Source organism: Bufo gargarizans, chromosome 6 (assembly GCF_014858855.1).
Source record: "Bufo gargarizans isolate SCDJY-AF-19 chromosome 6, ASM1485885v1, whole genome shotgun sequence".
Lineage (NCBI taxonomy): Eukaryota > Metazoa > Chordata > Amphibia > Anura > Bufonidae > Bufo > Bufo gargarizans.
Genome location: NC_058085.1, coordinates 190378954 through 190402702, shown reverse-complemented (window position 1 = coordinate 190402702; position 23749 = coordinate 190378954). Strand labels below are relative to the sequence as shown.

At 44.4% G+C, this 23749-nt stretch overlaps 1 protein-coding gene across 1 annotated transcript in view; it reads right to left on the bottom strand.

The window, feature by feature from the left end:
- Nucleotides 1–23749, bottom strand: part of CHAT (choline O-acetyltransferase) — a 115687-nt gene that overhangs the window by 20901 nt on the left and 71037 nt on the right. Inside the window, exons 12-13 of the mRNA XM_044299573.1 lie at nt 21991–22132; nt 10812–10874 (exon numbers count right to left, since the gene is read on the bottom strand). Of these exons, the coding sequence (XP_044155508.1) occupies nt 10812–10874; nt 21991–22132 (205 nt within the window). The remainder of the gene's footprint in view (nt 1–10811; nt 10875–21990; nt 22133–23749) is intronic.

Here is a 23749-nt window from a genome sequence, read left to right as displayed (position 1 = left end):
TGAGGAGTGAACACCTTTCATGTTTCACTTCTCAAATCGGCAGCCGACTCCGCTCCCTTCATTCAGACCCCATCCCCGCTGGAGGTCCAAGGGGTACCGGAGTTCGAAGTGAACAGAATTTTGGACTCTCGTTTTGTCCAAAGGTCTCTTCAATACTTGGTGGACTGGAAGGGTTTTGGTCCAGAGGAGAGATGTTGGATACCTGCTCGCCAGGTGCATGCGGATGAGTTGGTGGCAGCCTTTCACCGGGATAATCCAGGGAAAGCTTGCTTGGAGTCTTCAGAGCCGCCTCCTCGAGGGGGGGGGGTAATGTAAGATCCTCACCTGCTTTGCACTCCAGGGGAACCAAGAGGGGTCCTCGTGGAGTTGCGGGACAGGTTATGCGTGTCTCTGATGCACCAGCGCTGACCCCTTTGCGAGCCAGTGCGGAGATGCATTCGCGTGGACATCGGAGGGGAGGACCGTCGGAGTCCCGGGGACAGAGTGGCCAGGCGAGTGACAAGACGCCGCGGCCAGGGTTGTCTCTGGTGTCTCCTGCGACTTCCGTTTCCGCATCTGGGTCCACGCGCTCGCATACTCGCGCTGAGTCAATCATGCGTCCGTGCGTACGCACGAGGGCAGGTTCGCAAAGGGATACACGGTCGCGAGTACGCGCTTCTTATGCACTTCATCGACTTGTGATTGCCTTAGGCCTTGTACTCAGGTGCAGGGCAATTTGTTCACCTATGGTAGTGGACACTTGGCACCCTGGGATTGGTCAGCAGGCATTTAAAAGGAGGTCTCTCAGGGTGATCAGTGCCCACTGTTATTTTCCCTCAACCAGGTATAGGTCACAACTCCTAGTGACTGAAGACTGCCAGGAACTTTGTCCTTTACAGCGGACCCAAGATCTGGAGTGACTCGACTGCCAAGTGCACAGCATCATTCAGCACTGGTTGGGACTATTCCTGGAATCTCCTTGCCTGGTTATTTGTTATTATTCCTTGTTACCAGCAAGTGTCCTGGACGTTTATGTTTCTGGTGAATAAACACCTTTTTGCTTTCATCACTGGTCTGTTTGTTGGTGCCTTGCATTACAAAGAGGCTGTGTGGTGGCAAAAGGGAGAAGGTTGAACTTTTCCCCCTTGTGCAAATCTCCCTTGACAAGGGGTAGGTTTTCCGCAGTCTGTTACTTTATTGAGAAAGGTTGGGATGATAAAAGAATTGGAATTTGCTAACTGTAACTGTGCTATACCTAAATAAGAACATAACATTTCATAAATAACAATAACCATAACATATTTTACATCCTATTAATAAACTAACTAAAAACATAATAAACACTTAAACACAGAAACATAATGGGGGAAGACTGTACACTGGAGGCTAAATGAGTAGGGGTGGGAACAGTAGCAACCTCAACCCCACCAACATGATCTGCTACATGGCATCACAGCACCCTAATCGGTGGGTCTAACCTCTGGGTCCACAATCAGTGTCTGTGGGTCACACCACTACCTCCTCTTCCTGCCCTGTGTTACGTGCTGGCCAATCCTCTGTCCTAGACGCAGGCCTGGATGACCCCTGCCCTGCAGCTGGTCCTTCGCAAGCACCATCTGCTAGCACACCCCTTTCTGTGTCCAAGTACAGCGTGCAGATGTCCCCAGGCCTTTGATCGTAAGCGCCAATACCCCGCCACCCACCCACAAGCTATAGCACTAAATGCTCACCTTTCAAAATTTGTAGGCATGGAAATGTTACCATCTAGGCCTGTGGACACTGAGGCTTTCCTCAGCCTCATGGCGGCGGCCTTCCTTCATTACTCAGTCCCCCGTTATTTTTCACGGTGTGCCGTCCCCGCATTACACCAGAAATTGTGTGTAATGTCCTGTAACATCACCCGTGCCCTGACCAACGCATTTATTCGGAAGGTCCACTTAACGACATACACATGGACAAGTGCTTTTGGCCAGGGACGCTACATTTCCGTTACGGCACACTAGGTGAACCATATAAGTGCTACTGCTCATTAGCCACATCCCCACCTTCTCTATGTACGTCATGTCTCCTAATGATCTCTATTCCTACAGAGATTTAACTAAATATCCTATTAAACAGTATTATTATAATCTCTGACAAGCAGATCAGAGAAGAGGATAAGGCAGCTCTTTAGCTCAGTTTTGTAAAGGAACCTACCCTCCTGTGTAATTAGGACAGGTTTTGTGTGTACTAATAGGATGGATGGAAGCAATTTTATTTCCCCTGATCGTTGTGCCCCAGACAAAACAAGCTATTATAACTAGTGAAAGATATTTGGAAGTATATTTATAATAAAATATTAATTAAGTATTTTCAGTAATTTTATTTTCTTAATTCCCGGAGAATCCCTTTAAGTCACAGTGTATATGTGAGAAACAAGGAACAAGGGGGTCAGTATCACCGGAGACAAAAGGTACAGTATTTTTCCCTCTATAAAATGCACTTTTTCCCTCAAAAGTGAGTCTTATAAAGTGAATACTAAGAGAGCTTATTAGTACACAGGAAGTGCGGGCAGCTGTGAGTGTAGTACTATTCTGCGCCACGTGGGGTCTTGACAACACAGGATGTAGTGCATGTAAATGTGCACTAGGACCAGACTGGGGGTCTGATTTGGGGGTCTGATGAAGATTGTGGGTCTGATCTGGTGTCTGAAGAAAATTGGGGGTCTTATCTGGATCTGTTGAAAAATATTTTTTCTTATTTTTCTCCTCTAAAACCTAGGTGCATCTTTTGGTCAGATGAATCTTATAGAGCAGAAAATATGGTACCTATAACTCTAAAAGCACTTTCTGTATACTTCTATAACTCCAACTGCCATCACTTGTGTTGCTGATGCACATTTAATTAGTCTCTTTCCATTTCGTGTCTAATGGCCAATCACAAATTTTAAGACTCAAAAAAACACAAACTTCTACTAGCAGCTGTTCACAAACATCAGTAACAATACTAGTTTTAGTGTATGTGTGAATAAATGTCAGTGGTCCTCCTAGGTAATATGGGAGATATATATATATATATATATATATATATATAGTGACACGGTGAAAGGTTGGGTCTGGGAAAACAGGCCAGGAGACACTCCAGCGGAGGCTCTGCTGAACTCAGGGAGTCTGGTGTCCCTAGTAAGGGCTCCCCTGGTACGGTCAGTGGAGTATACTGGCCGGAAAGTCAGGGTCATGTGCATCCATGGAGACTTAAAAGACTATCCCACCACCCTGGTGTCTCTAACCACAGGTGCTGGCAGATGGACTCACGAAGTGGGAGTTGCCCAAAATTTACGCTACGAACTTATAATAGGGAGAGACTTCCCGGGCTTCTCAGCACTGTGGCCTGCTATGAGAGTGACTGATACCCATGAGACAAGGGTAACCTTAGAAGAGCGGCTCGGCTCAGGAGGGAGACCAGAACCCGGGGAACCTGAGACCGAAGGGCCAGAGGTAGGGGTGACCGCCAATTCAGTGAAAGAGGGGGACACAACCCCGCTAAGTGTGATGGTGAGAGACGAGGAGGACTTGCCACCGGGTCCTGAATTGGCAGACCTCAATGTCTCCGGGGATAATTTTGGTACCACCCAACTTTGGTACCCAACCCTATCCAGCGTCTGGGAAAATGTGTTAACAGTAGATGGTGAACCACAACAACCTGTCAGTGTTTCCTCGTTTTGTGGATCATCTAGCTATGCTGTATCAGGTAAACCAACTACAGCGTGACCCTATTGAACAGTTGGTGGTCCCCAAGGCTTATCATAAGCTTGTGTTAGATCTAGCCCACAACACATTCTCGGGGGTCACCTGGGGCTGCAGAAAACTCAGGATCGTATTCTACACGGTTTTACTGGCCCAGCATATTCAAAGAAGTGGAAGAGTTTTGTAAGTTTTGCCCAACCTACCAGATAACTATCCCCCAGCCACATTTCCGTAGTCCCCTAGTATCTCTCCCGATTATCGAAGTACCGTTTGACAGAATAGCTATGGACCTCATAAGCCCAGTACCAAAGTCCGCCAGAGGGCATCAACACATCTTAGTCATTCTAGACTACGCCACACGGTACCCGGAGGCAGTGCCACTGCGACATACCTCGGCCAAACTCATAGCTAAGGGTTCTCGCCCTTCGAACTGCTATATGGCAGATACCCTCGTGGTCTCTTGGACGTGGCCAAAGAGGCGTGGGAACAACAACCCACTCTACATAAAAGTGTCACTGAGTACGCTACCCAGATGCAAGATTGGATAGAGACAGTGTTGCCTCTTGTTAGGGAGCATATGGAGGCAGCTCAGCGAACCCAGAGTCGGGTCTATAATCAGCAGGCTCGGGTCCGGATCTTTAACCCGGGTGATTGACTTTTGGTTCTGGTGCCGACCGTGGACAGTAAGTTCCTGGCTAGGTGGCAGAGTGCCTATGAGGTACTCGAGAAAATTGGAGATGTAAACTACAAGGTACATCAGCCAGGGTGGTGAAAGCCGGAGCAGGTTTACCATGTGAATTTACTCAAACTGTGGAAAGATAAGGAAACCGGTACAGAAGACAGCATGCAGCCGGGTTTTCTAGGAGAAGAGGTACTGGCCCCTTTGTCTGATGCAAGCTAGGTGGCTGCCACAATAGAAAATGCTGACAGCCTCTCCTCTAAACAGGCTCAGGAGGCCAGGAAGTTCATTAGTTGGAAAACACGGATGTTTTCTCGGACCTCCCTGGACGCACTTTCATAATCCAGCATGACATTGTCACTGAGCCTCAGGCAAAAGTCTGATTAAAACCATACCGGGTACCCGAGGCTCGGCGACAAGCTATATCGATGGAGGTGCAGCTAATGTTGCAGCTAGACGTCATTGAGGAGTCAAAAAGTGAGTAGGCCAGTCCTATAGTATTGATACCCAAGCCGGGCGGGATGTTGAGGTTTTGTAACCCCAGGTGGATGAGCTCATCGAGAGGTTAGGACAAGCCCAGTATTTTTCGGTTTTGGACCTCACGTAAGGGAACTGGCAGGTGCCCTTAACAGAGGCTGCCAAAGAGAAAACTACCTTCATCACGCCTAAGGGGCTGTATGGCGCCCCCGCCTCTTTTCAGCAACTAATAGACATTGTGCTTCGTCCACATCGTTAGTACGCTTCAGCTTACTTGGATGATATTGTCATCCACAGTACTGACTGGAAAAGTCACCTACCCAAAGCGCAGGCTGTAGTGGACTCCCTTCGGAAAGCCGGCCTAACAGCTAACCCGAAAAAATGTGCGATAGGGTTAGAAGAAACTAAGTACCTGGGGTATGTCATTGGGCACGGAGTCATTAAACCCCAAGTGAACAAAATAGAGGCGATACGGAATTGGCCCCGACCTGTCACCACTAGGCAAATAAAGTAATTCCTGGGAATGGTGGGCTATTACATGAGGTTTATTCCCACTTTACTACTCTAACCGCACCCTTGACAGGACTCTTGATCAGGCGGAAGAGGCTTTCTCCGCTTTGAAGTCGGCCCTGTGCGGGTCCCCGGTTTTCTTGACGCGCGACTTCAAAAGGGAGTTTATAGTACAAACCGATGCCTCCAAAGTAGGCCTCTGTGCTGTACTGTCTCAGGAAGTCAACAGGGAGGAGCATCCCATTGTCTTCCTCAGCTGTAAGCTCACCCCAGTCGAGACCCGGTATAGTATAGAGGAGAGAGAGTTCCTGGCTATCAAGTGGGCACTAGAATCTTTCCGCTATTATATTGGGGAGAAAATTCCGTCTGTTGACTGACCACTCCCCTCTCAAGTGGATGAGCCAGGCCAAGGACAGAAATGCCCGGGTCACCCGATGGTTTCTCTCCCTACAAAACTTTACGTTTTCGGTGGAACACAGGGCAGGCCGGTAACAAAGAAAACGCAGATGCCCTGTCCCAGGTACACTGGCGTGTGTTCACCCCCTCAGGGTTGAAAAAAGGGGGGTTATGTGACACAGTGAGAGGTTTGGTCTGGGAAAACTGGTATTTTCCTCCCAGCATGTGCTGCTGGGCTGATTTACAGCCAGGTGAGGTTAAATTCCGGACCGGATTTTAAATGCCGGTCCAGATTTTGGCAGCACCAGGCTGTCCTTAAATAGGCAGCTGGGCTCAGAAGCCATGTCTCTGTGTTGGGATCTGGGAGCCTTGTGTCTGGATGAAGGCTTGCTACCTGTTTGGTGTGAAAACAGATTGGTGCTGCTATGGTCAAGGACTCTTTGAGGCAGAATTGCCGCATGGTGTGAATTACCACCAACACCACAAGGTGCCTTTTTGTTTAAATATCACTGGTTGTTTTGTCACTTGCCTAAAGTGTGAATAAAACACTGAACTGTTTCATCCAAAGAACTTGTTGTTGCCTCTATACTGCTTCTGCTAATCCTGTCTACCAGAGCAAGTCCCCACAATATATATACTGTATATATATATACAGTACAGACCAAAAGTTTGGACACACCTTCTCATTCAAAGAGTTTTCTTTATTTTCATGACTATGAAAATTGCAGATTCACACTGAAGGCATCAAAACTATGAATTAACACGTGGAATTATATACATAACAAAAAAGTGTGAAACAACTGAAAATATGTCATATTCTAGTGTCTTAAAGTAGCCACCTTTTGTTTTGATTACTGCTTTGCACACTCTTGGCATTCTCTTGATGAGCTTCAAGAGGTAGTCACCTGAAATGGTTTTCACTTGACAGGTGTGCCCTGTCAGGTTTAATAAGTGGGATTTCTTGCCTTATAAATGGGGTTGGGAGCATCAGTTGCGTTGTGGAGAAGTCAGGTGGATACACAGCTGATAGTCCTACTGAATAGACTGTTAGAATTATATTTATTATGGCAAGAAAAAAGCAGCTAAGTAAAGAAAAACGAGTGGCCATCATTACTTTAAGAAATGAAGGTCAGTCAGTCCGAAAAATTGGGAAAACTTTGAAAGTGTCCCCAAGTGCAGTCACAAAAACCATCAAGTGCTACAAAGAAACTGGCTCACATGCGGACCGCCCCAGGAAAGGAAGACCAAGAGTCGCCTCTGCTGCGGAGGATAAGTTCATCCGAGTCACCAGCCTCAGAAATCGTAGGTTAACAGCAGCTCAGATTAGAGACCAGGTCAATGCCACACAGAGTTCTAGCAGCAGACATATCTCTAGAACAACTGTTAAGAGGAGACTGTGTGAATCAGGCCTTCATGGTAGAATATCTGCTAGGAAACCACTGCTAAGGACAGGCAACAAGCAGAAGAGACTTGTTTGGGCTAAAGAACACAAGGAATGGACATTAGACCAGTGGAAATCTGTGCTTTGGTCCAAAATTGAGATCTTTGGTTCCAACCACCGTGTCTTTGTGCGATGCAGAAAAGGTGAACGGATGGACTCTACATGCCTGGTTCCCACCGTGAAGCATGGAGGAGGAGGTGTGATGGTGTGGGGGTGCTTTGCTGGTGACACTGTTTGGGATTTATTCAAAATTGAAGGCATACTGAACCAGCATGGCTACCACAGCATCTTGCAGCGGCATGCTATTCCAACCGGTTTCCGTTTAGTTGGACCATCATTTATTTTTCAACAGGACAATGACCCCAAACACACCTCCAGGCTGTGTAAGGGCTATTTAACCATGAAGGACAGTGATGGGGTGCTGCGCCAGATGACCTGGCCTCCACAGTCACCGGACCTGAACCCAATCAAGATGGTTTGGGGTGAGCTGGACCGCAGAGTGAAGGCAAAAGGGCCAACAAGTGCTAAGCATCTCTGGGAACTCCTTCAAGACTGTTGGAAGAACATTTCAGGTGACTACCTCTTGAAGCACATCAAGAGAATGCCAAGAGTGTGCAAAGCAGTAATCAAAGCAAAAGGTGGCTACTTTGAAGAACCTAGAATATGACATATTTTCAGTTGTTTCACACTTTTTTGTTATGTATATAATTCCACATGTGTTCATTCATAGTTTTGATGCCTTCAGTGCGAATCTACAATTTTCATAGTCATGAAAATAAAGAAAACTCTTTGAATGGGAAGTTGTGTCCAAACTTTTGGTCTGTACTATATATATATATATATATATATATATATATACATACAGGTAAAACTCGAAAAATTTGAATATCATGCAAAGTTAATTTATTTCAGTAATACAACTTAAAAGGTGAAACTAATATGTGAGATAGACTCCTTACATGCAAAGCGAGATATTTCACACCTTTATTTGTTATAATTTGGATGATTATGGCTTACAGCTTATGAAAAACCCAATGTCACAATCTCAGGTACCCTTTGCTCAGGGGGTATGGATTAATTAGCTGACTAGAATGTAACACTGTGAACCTAGAATATTGAACATTTTTACAATATTCTAATTTTAAGTTGCATTAATGAAATAAATGGACTTTGCACAATAGTCAAATTTTTCAAGTTTCACCTGTGTGTATATATATATATATATATATATATAGATATATATATATATTCTACAATATGTTACAGTACCATTTAAATTGCACTACATTATGTTCCTTGCATAACTGAGGCTACTTTCACACTAGCGTTCTGCTGTCCGCTCGTGAGCTCCGTTTAAAGGAGCTCACGAGCGGAGCAGAACGCTTCCGTCCAGCCCTGATGCAGTCTGAATGGAGCGGATCCGCTCAGACTGCATCAGTCTGGCGGCGTTCAGCCTCCGCTCCGCTCGCCTCTGCACGGCCAGGCGGACAGCTGAACGCTGCTTGCAGCGTTCAGCTGTCCGCCTGGCCGTGCGGAGGCGTGCGGATCCGTCCAGACTTACAATGTAAGTCAATGGGAACGGATCCGCTTGAAGATGACACCATATGGCTCAATCTTCAAGCGGATCCGTCCCCCATTGACTTTACATTGAAAGTCTGAACGGATCCGCTCAGGCTACTTTCGCACTTAGAAATTTTTCTAAGTTATTAATGCAGACGGATCCGTACTGAACGGAGCCTCCGTCTGCATTAATATGATCGGATCCGTTCAGAACGGATCCGATCAAGCACAAGTGTGAAAGTAGCCTTAGTTATGGCTGTCCTGTTTTACTCTATTTCATGTAACATGATGGCCCTCTCAGTGGGGAACTAGATTGTGTCCATGAAGCTGAAGTGGGAGAGAAACCTCTCAGCATGTAAGAGCCACTGTAAAGAGGGATAGCTTCACCTCTGCAAATTATATTATTGTTTGTGTGAACCACGCTAGCAGGACTATTAGTGCTGTTGCCAGAGGAATAGCACCAAGGGACTCTAATTCAGAGGACAGAGATGAGGCTAAGAGCTACATTACACTTTTGACTAGATGACCTGTTTGTTTTTGATTCTGAGCATTGAATGTCCCTGTAATATCCATAAAGCTTTGTGCCTCATAATAGTAAAGACTTTTACTGAAATTGATCCTGAGTCTGCAACCTCACCTGTTTGTGAACTATCCCTAGTGACAGTCCTGCTACTGGCCCTACCCTTGCATGTGCTCAGATGCCGTGGTCATGATTGTATTATCTCTGGTCGCGGACATGAGCCGCAGGTGTCTACTGTATGAAACAGCAGGCACCCCATGACTATGGCGCCCGCTCCACTCAGGAGTGGGCACCATCTTTAATTAAAGGCCCGGCCAGCGCCTTACTAGTACAGCGCTGGTCAGGAAGGGGGTTAATACATTGTATCCTTTTACACACACTAATCGATGTAATTTGGATTTGGGTAATTAACAAGAAATTTTACATCTTCTGCCAGTGGTCATCCAAATAACTGTATACAGATGAAGACGAGCTAAAACTGACTCTGATGACAAGTGGCACAGTGTTATCTCACTTATCTCGTGCCAAAAGCCATTGAAATCCATTGAAAAGTCAGTTGACATTTTCTTCCTATTCTTTACTTAACGCGTTAACCATCAAGTTTTTCTCGGCTGCATTTGTACTTGAGAGCCATAGCGCTTGTATTAAAGAAGGATAGACTGCAACAAACTGAATAGACAATAAATTATTGGCAGATTAGGCCGAGTTCACATCACCGTTTATTTATCCGTTCTTCGGATTTGTGAGAAGAACAGAAAAATAACGAAAAAACGCCTCCGATATTTTAAGCATCTGTTGTGCTCATTTATGCAGATTTGGCATCCTTTTTACCCATTTGTGTCAGAGATCTAATGGGATGCTTAAAATACAGGATTGCTTTTCTCTTTATGTTTCTGTTCTTCTGACAAATCAGAAGAACAGAAAAATAAATGGTGACGTGAACTCGGTCTAACATTGAAATCAGTAAGATCTAGCAAAAAATCTGCCATCTATAGTAAGATTGCATTTTTTATTCAGCTATTTAATTTCATTTTATACACAAAGTGCAATAAAATCTGAGAACTCTAAGCCCCCCAAACAGAATTGTGGTCTGTCACTTTCAGTTCCATTCAACCTCATTAATGGAAATTGGTTAATAGGCTAAATTAAATGTCATGTTGCCTCTGTATAAACATTCTTGAGAACACTGACATTTTGTAGCATTTATCAATGCCATGTCATATGGGAATCTTAAAACAAGTAATATTTTACTGTACGATGCCCTGCATTTACCCAAACTATTTGGAATAGAATATCAAGGGTCCATATTGGATCTATTCTCTCATAAATCTGAACAAATAGCACTACATGGGGGGATTTGGCTGGAGACAATATCATATCACATATTTTGTTACTTACATGGACAGATGGCCTTTGCGGTAATATAACATGTCATAATAATGATATAATATTGCACGTTTCTATATTGTGCTGCATCCAGAAGCATTTCTTATATTTAATATGTACTTTGTGATTATTACGTACCAAAATAGTGTAATTTGTTTGGGCCGCAATAGCATTTCTAAGATATTCCATTTTCTCAGAATCCTGTTAATAGAAAAATACAATGTGATTAATGTCACCATGCTGTACAGTACAATTTACTAAAACCATCTTTATTGTTTGAGGCCCCTTTCACGGCCGTCCCAACATGAGAGCGTGCAGCACTATTGTTTGTCTATTGTTAAGCTTCCAGTTTTGCTCCTGATGACTAAGCTGCGTGATAATAGCAGCTGAAGAAACGCGTCGAACAGATAGGCCTATGTGCCTTTAGTGTTGCAGAGGCTAACACCTCATTAGGAAGCCAAACCACATTGTAGCCAGTCTCTATTCAGTAGATGTAACAAGGGAAACAGTCTAGGGTCGAGTGACAGTGTCCTTGCTTTTAGGCACTCTCACTTGGTTAACCCACGTTGTGCTGGAGGATTGTGCATGCTGCTGTACATGTTTACCCCATCTCCAGACACACCACTCGTTCCCTGTTAGGTACATTGTCCTGGGGTTAGGTTTGAGTTTATGACGTCACACTCTTACCACAAACTAGTGGGATCCAGGACGTGATTGTATTTATATATGTTTGTATTTTAGTAGAATTATCCACATTTTAAGGACATTTAATAAAAGTTATATTTTAGCGACAGACATTTTCATTAGTTTATTCCCTTTCACACCATGATTTTATTTCTATAAAACATTCATTTTTAAGTTGAAATCGTAGGAAAATAAAGAGTGTTTCATTGATACGTAAGTTTCTATAGAAAATACATATGATAAAAGTGCATACATTTTGTACAATTTGTGTTCTTATCTTATCTGGTTTTTCTTTACTGGACAGGAAAGTGTGGATGATTGCACTATTCCATCCAGCAAAAAAAGATTGGCCGAATATTCAACCACAAGTCACACAATCCAATTTTTTGCTATATTTGCCTTGTCTCCAGGTGAAAATAGAAAAAATATATAATTTTTTTCACTTCGTAAATTATGCAAACGAACGCAAATGGATACTTTTTACTGCATCTGTCATAAAAATAGACAACAATTTGCATACCTTTTTTTTTTAAATGGATAAAGTTTTTCTACAAAACGGATTTATTGCTGCAAATAAAAACATGACTTGAAAGTGCCCAAAACAGATTGTCTCATTAAGATGCCATATTAGGGTATTTGGGTGACATAGAGAACAGCCCATGCCCAGGAAACCCCATGAGCCAGGGCCTGCCCTGGGGGAACTGCCTTATCGATCTGATGTATTTGACTGGCCCAATGTAATGCTACTTATCTCTTGCAATAACCACTGCCATGAAATATTTGTCCAGAAGTGGCTTTTCCTTGAGATAATAATTTGCCAAGAGATAGAGAAGCTAGAACCATGGCATTCTGCCAGATTTATTTTAGAAAACGGTTCTCTTTATGAGTTGGCGAACCTCCAAAAGAATTCCATCGCTGAGTCTCCAGTCTCCACTGTTTATATTCCCCAGTGGAGTGGATGATATGACGTCCCATCCATGGGGTTTCATCAATAGGTGAATGTTTTGTTTCTTTTTTAAAGCAGTTTCCTGTTGGTTCCTACATTCTTTTGAAGGTTGGACAACTCCTTTAACAGCATAATTGCATTATTTGTTTAAATATGTATCTTGTAGTTTATATTACAAAAACAATGTGAAAAATAACATACAAAACCGCATTTTTACATAAAAAGACGAGTTTATCCACCTGCATTTTACCTTTACATTCAAAGGGCATCTGTCACCACATATTTTTTTATAAAAAGGTTTAAAGGGCATGTGTTACCACATATGTCTAAATAAATCTTTCTGACCTTTGGGATTTGCGCTGGTCAGCTGAATGCTGGTCGCTTTTTCCTTGGTGCCCACATTGCCAAGAAAACTGCACAGAAAAGAATGGAGATTGCCCATCTGCCCGACAGTCTCCACCCCGTTACCGAGCATGTGTCGAACACACTCTCACTCAAGGCCAGTCCTGAATATGTTTTCAGTGCCTGACCTGTCAGTCTTATCAGTGGGGGTGCATCATGAAAGGCAGTAAGTGGAACCTGTGGGAGCAACGAGATGCCCTACTTACTCCTAGGGGCTCATTTGCATATTATAAAACAACAGTGTTCTTGGCAATGCAAGCACCGAGGAAGATGGGACCAAGACCATGGCTTTCAGCTGACCACCGCACATCTCAAAATACATATGTGGTAATAGATAGAGGTAAAAATATAGCCTAATACAGAAAACTGATTGCTGTTATAGTATTTTATTACAAGAGACTGACAGCTTGTACAGTGGAATCTGAAATGTGTTCTATCAGTGATTGATTTATATGGTTGTCTTATAGCTGATTTCTGTATAATGTCTATGTTAAAGGGTTTTCCAGGATTTTTTAACTGATGATCTATACTCTGGATATCCTCTGGATAGGTCATCGGTTTCTGATAAGTGGGGGTCTGACACCCAGGAACCCCATGGATCAGGTGTTTTGAGAAGGCACCGGCACTCCTGTGAGCGGCGCTGCCTTCTTGAAGCTTACAAAGGACAGCGCTGTACAGTCGAATGACACAATGACACAAATATTAGTTTTCACAAACTTTTGCTGCTAAACTGCTTTTAGATCTTTGTTTCAGTTGTTTCTGTGATGTAGTGAAATATAATTACACACACTTCATACGTTTCAAAGGCTTTTATCGACAATTACATGACATTTATGCAAAGAGTCAGTATTTGCAGTGTTGGCCCTTCTTTTTCAGGACCTCTGCAATTCGACTGAGCATGCTCTCAATCAACATCTGGGCCAATTCCTGACTGAGAGCAACCCATTCTTTTATAATAACTTCTTGGAGTTTGTCAGAATTAGTGGGTTTTTGTTTGTCCACCCGCCTCTTGAGGATTGACCACAAGTTCTCAATGGGATTAAGATCTGGGGAGTTTCCAGGCCACGGACCCAAAATGTCAACGTTTTGGTCCCCAAGCCACTTAGTTATCACTTTTGCCTTATGGCACAGTGCTCCATCGTGCTGGAAAATGTATTGTTCTTCACCAAACTGTTGTTGGATTGTTGGAAGAAGTTGCTGTTGGAGGGTGTTTTGGTACCATTCTTTATTCATGGCTGTGTTTTGGGGCAAAATTGTGAGTGAGCCCACTCCCTTGGATGAGAAGCAACCCCACACATCAGTGGTCTCAGGATGCTTTACTGTTGGCATGACACAGGACTGATGGTAGTGCTCAACTTTTCTTCTCTGGACAAGCCTTTTTCCTGATGCCCCAAATAATAGGAAAGAGGCTTCATCAGAAAATATGACTTTGCCCCAGTCCTCAGCAGTCCATTAACCATATTTTCTGTAGAAGATTAATCTGTCCCATATGTTTTCTTTGGAGAGAAGTGGCTTCTTTGCTGCCCTTCTTGACACCAGGCCATCTTCCAAAAGTCTTCGCCTCACTGTGCGTGCAGATGCGCTCACACCTGCCTGCTGCCATTCCTGAGCAAGCTCTGCACTGGTGGCACTCTGATCCCGCAGCTGAATCCTCTTTAGGAGATGACCCTGGCGCTTGCTGGACTTTCTTGGATGCCCTGAAGCCTTCTTAACAATATTTGAACCTCTTTCCTTGAAGTTTCCTTGATGATCCTATAAATTGTTGATTGAGGTGCAATCTTAGTAGCCACAATATTCTTGCCTGTGAAGCCATTTTTATGCCATGCAATGATGGCTGCACGCGTTTCTTTGCAGGTCACCATGGTTAACAATGGAAGAACAATGATTTCAAGCATCACCCTCCTTTTAACAGGTCAAATCTGCCATTTTAACCCAATCAGCCTGACATAATGATCTCCAGCCTTGTGCTCGTCAACATTCTCACCTGAGTTAACCACCTCCCGACCGCCTAACGCGCCGATGCGTCCGGGAGGTGGTTGATTTATTCCTCCTGGACGCATCGGCGCGTCATCTCGCGAGACGCGAGATTTCCTGTGAACGCGCGCACACAGGCGCGCGCGCTCACAGGAACAGAAGGTAAGCGAGTGGATCTCCAGCCTGCCAGCGGCGATCGCTCGCTGGCAGGCTGGAGATCCGAATTTTTTAACCCCTAACAGGTATATTAGACGCTGTTTTCATAACAGCGTCTAATATACCTCCTACCTGGTCCTCTGGTGGTCCCTTTTGTTAGGATCGACCACCAGAGGACTCAGGTAGGTCAGTACAGTCCCACCAAACACCACACTACACCCCCCCCCCGTCACTTATTAACCCCTTATAAACCCCTGATCACCCCATATAAACTCCCTGATCACCCCCCTGTCATTGATCACCGCCCTGTCATTGATCACCCCCCTGTCAGGCTCCGTTCAGACGTCCGCATGATTTTTACGGATCCGATCCATGTATCCATGGATCCGTAAAAATCATGCGGACGTCTGAATGGAGCCTTACAGGGGGGTGATCAATGACAGGCGGGTGATCACCCATATACACTCCCTGATCACCCCCTGTCATTGATCACCGCCCTGTCAGGCTCCATTCAGACGTCCGCATGATTTTTACGGATCCGATCCATGTATCCATGGATCCGTAAAAATCATGCGGACGTCTGAATGGAGCCTTACAGGGGGGTGATCACCCATATACACTCCCTGATCACCCCCTGTCATTGATCACCCCCCTGTCAGGCTCCATTCAGACGTCCGCATGATTTTTACGGATCCGATCCATGTATCCATGGATCCGTAAAAATCATGCGGACGTCTGAATGGAGCCTTACAGGGGGGGTGATCAGTGACAGGGGGGTGATCACCCTGATTACCCTGATCACCCCCTGTCATTGATAACCCCCCTGTAAGGCTCCATTCAGACGTCCGCATGCGTTCTGTGGATCCGATCCATGTATCCATGGATCCGTAAAAAATCATGCGGATGTCTGAATGGAGCCTTACAGGGGGGGTGATCAGTGACAGGGGGGTGATCACCCTGATTACCCTGATCACCCCCTGTCATTGATAACCCCCCTGTAAGGCTCCATTCAGACGTCCGCATGCGTTCTGTGGATCCGATCCATGTATCCATGGATCCGTAAAAAATCATGCGGATGTCTGAATGGAGCCTTACAGGGGGGTGATCAGTGACAGGGGGGTGATCACCCTGATTACCCTGATCACCCCCTGTCATTGATAACCCCCCTGTAAGGCTCCATTCAGACGTCTGCATGCGTTCTGTGGATCCGATCCATGTATCCATGGATCCGTAAAAATCATGCGGACGTCTGAATGGAGCCTTACAGGGGGGGTGATCAGTGACAGGGGGGTGATTACCCTGATCACCCCCTGTCATTGATAACCCCCCTGTAAGGCTCCATTCAGACGTCCGCATGCGTTTTGTGGATCCGATACATGTATCCATGGATCCGTAAAAAATCATGCGGATGTCTGAATGGAGCCTTACAGGGGGGGTGATCAGTGACAGGGGGGTGATCACCCTGATTACCCTGATCACCCCCTGTCATTGATAACCCCCCTGTAAGGCTCCATTCAGACGTCCGCATGATTTTTTACGGATCCATGGATACATGGATCGGATCCACAAAACGCATGCGGACGTCTGAATGGAGCCTTACAGGGGGGTTATCAATGACAGGGGGTGATCAGGGTAATCACCCCCCTGTCACTGATCACCCCCCCTGTAAGGCTCCATTCAGACGTCCGCATGCGTTTTGTGGATCCGATCCATGTATCCATGGATCCGTAAAAAATCATGCGGATGTCTGAATGGAGCCTTACAGGGGGGGTGATCAGTGACAGGGGGGTGATCACCCTGATTACCCTGATCACCCCCTGTCATTGATAACCCCCCTGTAAGGCTCCATTCAGACGTCTGCATGCGTTCTGTGGATCCGATCCATGTATCCATGGATCCGTAAAAATCATGCGGACGTCTGAATGGAGCCTTACAGGGGGGGTGATCAGTGACAGGGGGGTGATTACCCTGATCACCCCCTGTCATTGATAACCCCCCTGTAAGGCTCCATTCAGACGTCCGCATGCGTTCTGTGGATCCGATCCATGTATCCATGGATCCGTAAAAAATCATGCGGATGTCTGAATGGAGCCTTACAGGGGGGGTGATCAGTGACAGGGGGGTGATTACCCTGATCACCCCCTGTCATTGATAACCCCCCTGTAAGGCTCCATTCAGACGTCCGCATGCGTTCTGTGGATCCGATCCATGTATCCATGGATCCGTAAAAATCATGCGGACGTCTGAATGGAGCCTTACAGGGGGGGTGATCAGTGACAGGGGGGTGATTACCCTGATCACCCCCTGTCATTGATAACCCCCCTGTAAGGCTCCATTCAGACGTCCGCATGCGTTCTGTGGATCCGATCCATGTATCCATGGATCCGTAAAAAATCATGCGGATGTCTGAATGGAGCCTTACAGGGGGGGTGATCAATGACAGGGGGGTGATCAGGGAGTCTATATGGGTGATCACCCCCCTGTCATTGATCACTCCCCCCCTGGTAAGGCTCCATTCAGCCATTTTTTTTGGCACAAGTTAGCGGAAATTTTTTGTTTGTTTTTGTTTTCGTTTTTTCTTACAAAGTCTCATATTCCACTAACTTGTGTCAAAAAATAAAATCTCACATGGACGCACCATACCCCTCACGGAATCCAAATGCGTAAACATTTTTAGACATTTATATTCCAGACTTCTCACGCTTTAGGGCCCCTAAAAAGCCAGGGCAGTATAAATACCCCACATGTGACCCCATTTCGGAAAGAAGACACCCCAAGGTATTCCGTGAGGGGCATATTGAGTCCATGAAAGATTGAAATTTTTGTCCTAAGTTAGCGGAAAGTGAGACTTTGTGAGAAAAAAAACAAAAAAAATCAATATCCGCTAACTTATGCAAAAAAAAAAAAATTCTAGGAACTCGCCAGGCCCCTCATTGAATACCTCGGGGTGTCTTCTTTCCAAAGTGGGGTCACATGTGGGGTATTTATACTGCCCTGGCTTTTTAGGGGCCCGAAAGTGTGAGAAGAAGTCTGGGATCCAAATGTCTAAAAATGCCCTCCTAAAAGGAATTTGGGCCCCTTTGCGCATCTAGGCTGCAAAAAAGTGTCACACATCTGGTATCGCCGTACTCAGGAGAAGTTGGGCAATGTGTTTTGGGGTGTCATTTTACATATACCCATGCTGGGTGAGAGAAATATCTTGGTCAAATGCCAACTTTGTATAAAAAAAATGGGAAAAGTTGTCTTTTGCCAAGATATTTCTCTCACCCAGCATGGGTATATGTAAAATGACCCCCCAAAACACATTCCCCAACTTCTCCTGAGTACGGCGATACCAGATGTGTGACACTTTTTTGCAGCCAAGGTGGGCAAAGGGGCACCTTTCAGATTTCGCAGGCCATTTTTTACACATTTTGATTTCAAGGTACTTCTTACACATTTGGGCCCCTAAATTGCCAGGGCAGTATAACTACGCCACAAGTGACCCCATTTTGGAAAGAAGACACCCCAAGGTATTCCGTGGGGGGCACGGCGAGTTCCTAGAATTTTTTATTTTTTGTCACAATTTAGCGGAAAATGATGATTTTTCTTTTTTTTTTCTTTTTTCCTTACAAAGTCTCATATTCCACTAACTTGCGACAAAAAATAAAAAATTCTAGGAACTCGCCATGCCCCTCACGGAATACCTTGGGGTGTCTTCTTTCCAAAATGGGGTCACTTGTGGCGTAGTTATACTGCCCTGGCAATTTAGGGGCCCAAATGTGTGAGAAGAACTTTGCAATCAAAATGTGTAAAAAATGCCCTGCAAAATCCGAAAGGTGCACTTTGGAATATGTGCCCCTTTGCCCACCTTGGCAGCAAAAAAGTGTGACACATCTGGTATCGCCGTACTCAGGAGAAGTTGGGCAATGTGTTTTGGGGTGTCATTTTACATATACCCATGCTGGGTGAGAAAAATATCTTGGTCAAATGCCAACTTTGTATAAAAAAATTGGAAAAGTTGTCTTTTGCCAAGATATTTCTCTCACCCAGCATGGGTATATGTAAAATGACAGCCCAAAACACATTCCCCAACTTCTCCTGAGTACGGCGATACCAGATGTGTGACACTTTTTTGATGCCAAGGTGGGCAAAGGGGCACATATTCCAAAGTGCACCTTTCGGATTTCACCGGTCATTTTTTACAGATTTTGATTGCAAAGTACTTCTCACACATTTGGGCCCCTAAATTGCCAGGGCAGTATAACTACGCCACAAGTGACCCCATTTTGGAAAGAAGACACCCCATGGTATTCCGTGAGGGGCATGGCGAGTTCCTAGAATTTTTTATTTTTTGTCGCAAGTTAGTGGAATATGAGACTTTGTAAGGAAAAAAGAGAAAAAAAAATAAATCATCATTTTCCGCTAACTTGTGACAAAAAATAAAAAATTCTAGGAACTCGCAGTGCCCCTCAAGGAATACCTTAGGGTGTCTTCTTTCCAAAATGGGGTCACTTGTGGCGTAGTTATACTGCCCTGGCAATTTAGGGGCCCAAATGTGTGAGAAGAACTTTGCAATCAAAATGTGTAAAAAATGCCCTGCAAAATCCGAAAGGTGCACTTTGGAATATGTGCCCCTTTGCCCACCTTGGCAGCAAAAAAGTGTGACACATCTGGTATCGCCGTACTCAGGAGAAGTTGGGCAATGTGTTTTGGGGTGTCATTTTACATATACCCATGCTGGGTGAGAAAAATATCTTGGTCAAATGCCAACTTTGTATAAAAAAATTGGAAAAGTTGTCTTTTGCCAAGATATTTCTCTCACCCAGCATGGGTATATGTAAAATGACAGCCCAAAACACATTCCCCAACTTCTCCTGAGTACGGCGATACCAGATGTGTGACACTTTTTTGATGCCAAGGTGGGCAAAGGGGCACATATTCCAAAGTGCACCTTTCGGATTTCACCGGTCATTTTTTACAGATTTTGATTGCAAAGTACTTCTCACACATTTGGGCCCCTAAATTGCCAGGGCAGTATAACTACGCCACAAGTGACCCCATTTTGGAAAGAAGACACCCCATGGTATTCCGTGAGGGGCATGGCGAGTTCCTAGAATTTTTTATTTTTTGTCGCAAGTTAGTGGAATATGAGACTTTGTAAGGAAAAAAGAGAAAAAAAAAAAAATCATCATTTTCCGCTAACTTGTGACAAAAAATAAAAAATTCTAGGAACTCGCAGTGCCCCTCAAGGAATACCTTAGGGTGTCTTCTTTCCAAAATGGGGTCACTTGTGGCGTAGTTATACTGCCCTGGCAATTTAGGGGCCCAAATGTGTGAGAAGAACTTTGCAATCAAAATGTGTAAGAAATGACCGGTGAAATCCGAAAGGTGCACTTTGGAATATGCGCCCCTTTGCCCACCTTGGCAGCAAAAAAGTGTCACACATGTGGTATCGCCGTACTCAGGAGAAGTTGGGGAATGTGTTTTGGGCTGTCATTTTACATATACCCATGCTGGGTGAGAGAAATATCTTGGCAAAAGACAACTTTTACAATTTTTTTATACAAAGTTGGCATTTGACCAAGATATTTTTCTCACCCAGCATGGGTATATGTAAAATGACACCCCAAAACACATTGCCCAACTTCTCCTGAGTACGGCGATACCAGATGTGTCACACTTTTTTGCTGCCAAGGTGGGCAAAGGGGCACATATTCCAAAGTGCACCTTTCGGATTTTGCAGGGCATTTTTTACACATTTTGATTGCAAAGTTCTTCTCACACATTTGGGCCCCTAAATTGCCAGGGCAGTATAACTACCCCACAAGTGACCCCATTTTGGAAAGAAGACACCCCAAGGTATTCTGTGAGGGGCATGGTGAGTTCCTAGAATTTTTTATTTTTTGTCGCAAGTTAGTGGAATATGAGACTTTGTAAGAAAAAAAAAAATAAAAAAAATCATCATCATTTTCCGCTAACTTGTGACAAAAAATAAAAAGTTCTATGAACTCACTATGCCCATCAGCGAATACCTTAGGGTGTCTACTTTCCGAAATGGGGTCATTTGTGGGGTTTTTCTACTGTTTGGGCATTGTAGAACCTCAGGAAACATGACAGGTGCTCAGAAAATCAGAGCCGTTTCAAAAAGCGGAAATTCACATTTTTGTACCATAGTTTGTAAATGCTATAACTTTTACCCAAACCATTTTTTTTTTGCCCAAACATTTTTTTTTTATCAAAGACATGTAGAACTATAAATTTAGTGAAAAATTTATATATGGATGTCGTTTTTTTTGCAAAATTTCACAGCTGAAAGTGAAAAATGTCATTTTTTTGCAAAAAAATCGTTACATTTTGATTAATAACAAAAAATGTAAAAATGTCAGCAGCAATAAAATACCACCAAATGAAAGCTCCATTAGTGAGAAGAAAAGGAGGTAAAATTCATTTGGGTGGTAAGTTGCATGACCGAGCGATAAACGGTGAAAGTAGTGTAGTGCCGAAGTGTAAAAAGTGGCCTGGTCATGAAGGGGGTTTCACCTAGCGGGGCTGAAGTGGTTAACAAGACGATTACTGAAATGATCTCAGCAGGTCCTTTAATGACAGCAATGAAATGCAGTGGAAAGTTTTTTTGGGAATTAAGTTAATTTTCATGGCAAAGAGGGACTATGCAATTCATCTGATCACTCTTCATAACATTCTGGAGTATATGCAAATTGCTATTATAAAAACTTAAGCAGCAACTTTTCCAATTTCCAATATTTATGTAATTCTCAAAACTTTTGGCCACAACTGTAAATTGTATAGCGGCTGTGATTGGCATTGTGCTCAACCCCCTTCACTTGAAAAGGGGCTGAGATGCTCCTAGGCCACGTGATACATGAATATGACATCACATGGCCCAGGGAAAGCAGTGAGAAGGCCGCAGTGCTCACGAGAGGATAGGTCATCAGTATAAAAATCTTGGAACACCCCTTTAAAGGTTTTTTTTTCCAACTCGGCAAGATGCCTTCATGTGGCCTATTAGAGCACAGGTAAGTCATATAAGGGGCCCTTTGTTGGGAGCTCCCCACTATTAATATTAAGCATTTAGCCATTTCACATTTTTCTGCATTTGAGCACTTCTTTAGTGTGTGGAATGTACATGGTTTTAAAATTCAGAAGTGAACTTACTGGTATTGTAGCTTTATCATCCACCACTGCCTTTACAAATGCCAAAGCTTCCGCAGTGGATGATCTTATGTTGTCTACTCTCCCCATTCGAAAGCGGCGAATAGAGGCACTCTCATATGTTGGGACAAGCTTTCTGTGGCATCTACATAGAAGGGAATAAGAAAAAACAATACAAGGCGAACACTTTATCCGTTTCCAGCATTGCTGTTTACTAAACATAATTACTTCTATTAAATTTACGTGGTACAATATAACATTGTACAAAAATGTAGCTTGTATATTTGCATGCTTTTATACCACAAGCATCATATCTTCATTTAGTTAAAGAGGATTTCTCATCAGAGACACCCCCTTTCAATATGCAAGCACCATAGCAATCTTCTAATTGCTGTGTGTAAAATATAAGAGTGAAACTGGATTGCACATCCTCAATACTATGCTTTTATCTAATAACTGCTTCTCAGAATAAATAATATCGCTTCTCAGTGCAATTTATCATATACCTTGTGTGGCGAAACCAACCTCGCCACTGGGTTTTGGAGAGGGTTGTTTAAAAGCCTCTTGCCTCAGGATTATGGCCCATAGTAACTTTAAAGGAGAAAACAGACACAGCTTAAATCTGTCTGTAGAATTGTATTTTATGTTATTATGCGTTCGGTTAAATTGTATGTTATGTGAGGGCACCCAGATAGCTAATATTATTGTATTCGTGTGGTCTGAGTGCCATTCACCTAATGATATGCACTCAGATTTGAGCTATCTGGGGATATGTTAAATGTCTGTGTTTGCTGTGGGGGTGTGCCATTGTGTGTTTGGGTGGTGATTCCGGTCCTGTTGTCTCCACATGTGTATTGGTGATCTCCCCTTTGTCCTGAGAGATAATTGGATTGTCTTCGGTCGTCTCCCAGGCAGAGAGGAGGAAACCATGATGCATTGTGGGGATGTGTTGTATCTGTTCTGTGTCGCAATCTCCCTTCTGGTCCTCTAGGGGGCGGGAACGATTGGTTGCTGTATTTGCATTGTGTGTGTTGTGAATTACTGATTGGTTGGATTTCAAAACCCTGTGGGCAGTACTATGTTTGGTTTTTATCAATAAAAGAGGCTGTACTTGAAGTACAGTCAGATCACTGCTGACCCTCAAGACGGAGCCTTGTCTCGTTATTGGGGGGATTCCCTGTATGCTGTTGGAGACTGATTGCCAGGAGTGTAAGCTGATTGGATCCTTTTCCTGTTCGTCTGCTGACAGCTATCCGCGAGGTTCCAGTTTGGAGTGCTATTTTGTATCCAGTTCGGGAGTTTGGTGTCCTGCGGTAGCTGTGCCTGTCTCTCGGAAAGGGGCATATCGCCTAAACGGATCTTAACCCCTTGTCTGCCTAACCGGTGCCGTTACACCTATCCCTATGCTGCATGCTGTACATGAGGCATTAGTATACAATTTGATCAAAAAGAATAGGCCTACTCAACACGACAATGTTGCCTCTTTGAATGGGAACCTACTCTAAATTTGGCGCACCGGCGCCGCAACACCACACCGGAAGGCAGCGGGACCCAGCAGTGGGACCCAGCAGTCAAACAGCACCCCCCGCTGTCTGGCAAAGCCACCCTAGCACTGGGCCCCACCAACTCACCAGCACAGCACCAAAGCAGCAATGGCCGCCACTCAGCTGGGCTCCGTGTGCTGTACGTATCCGTTACTCCGTTCCGTGGTCCGCAAAAACAATATAACCTGTCCTATTGGACAGTTATATTAAAGGCTGCC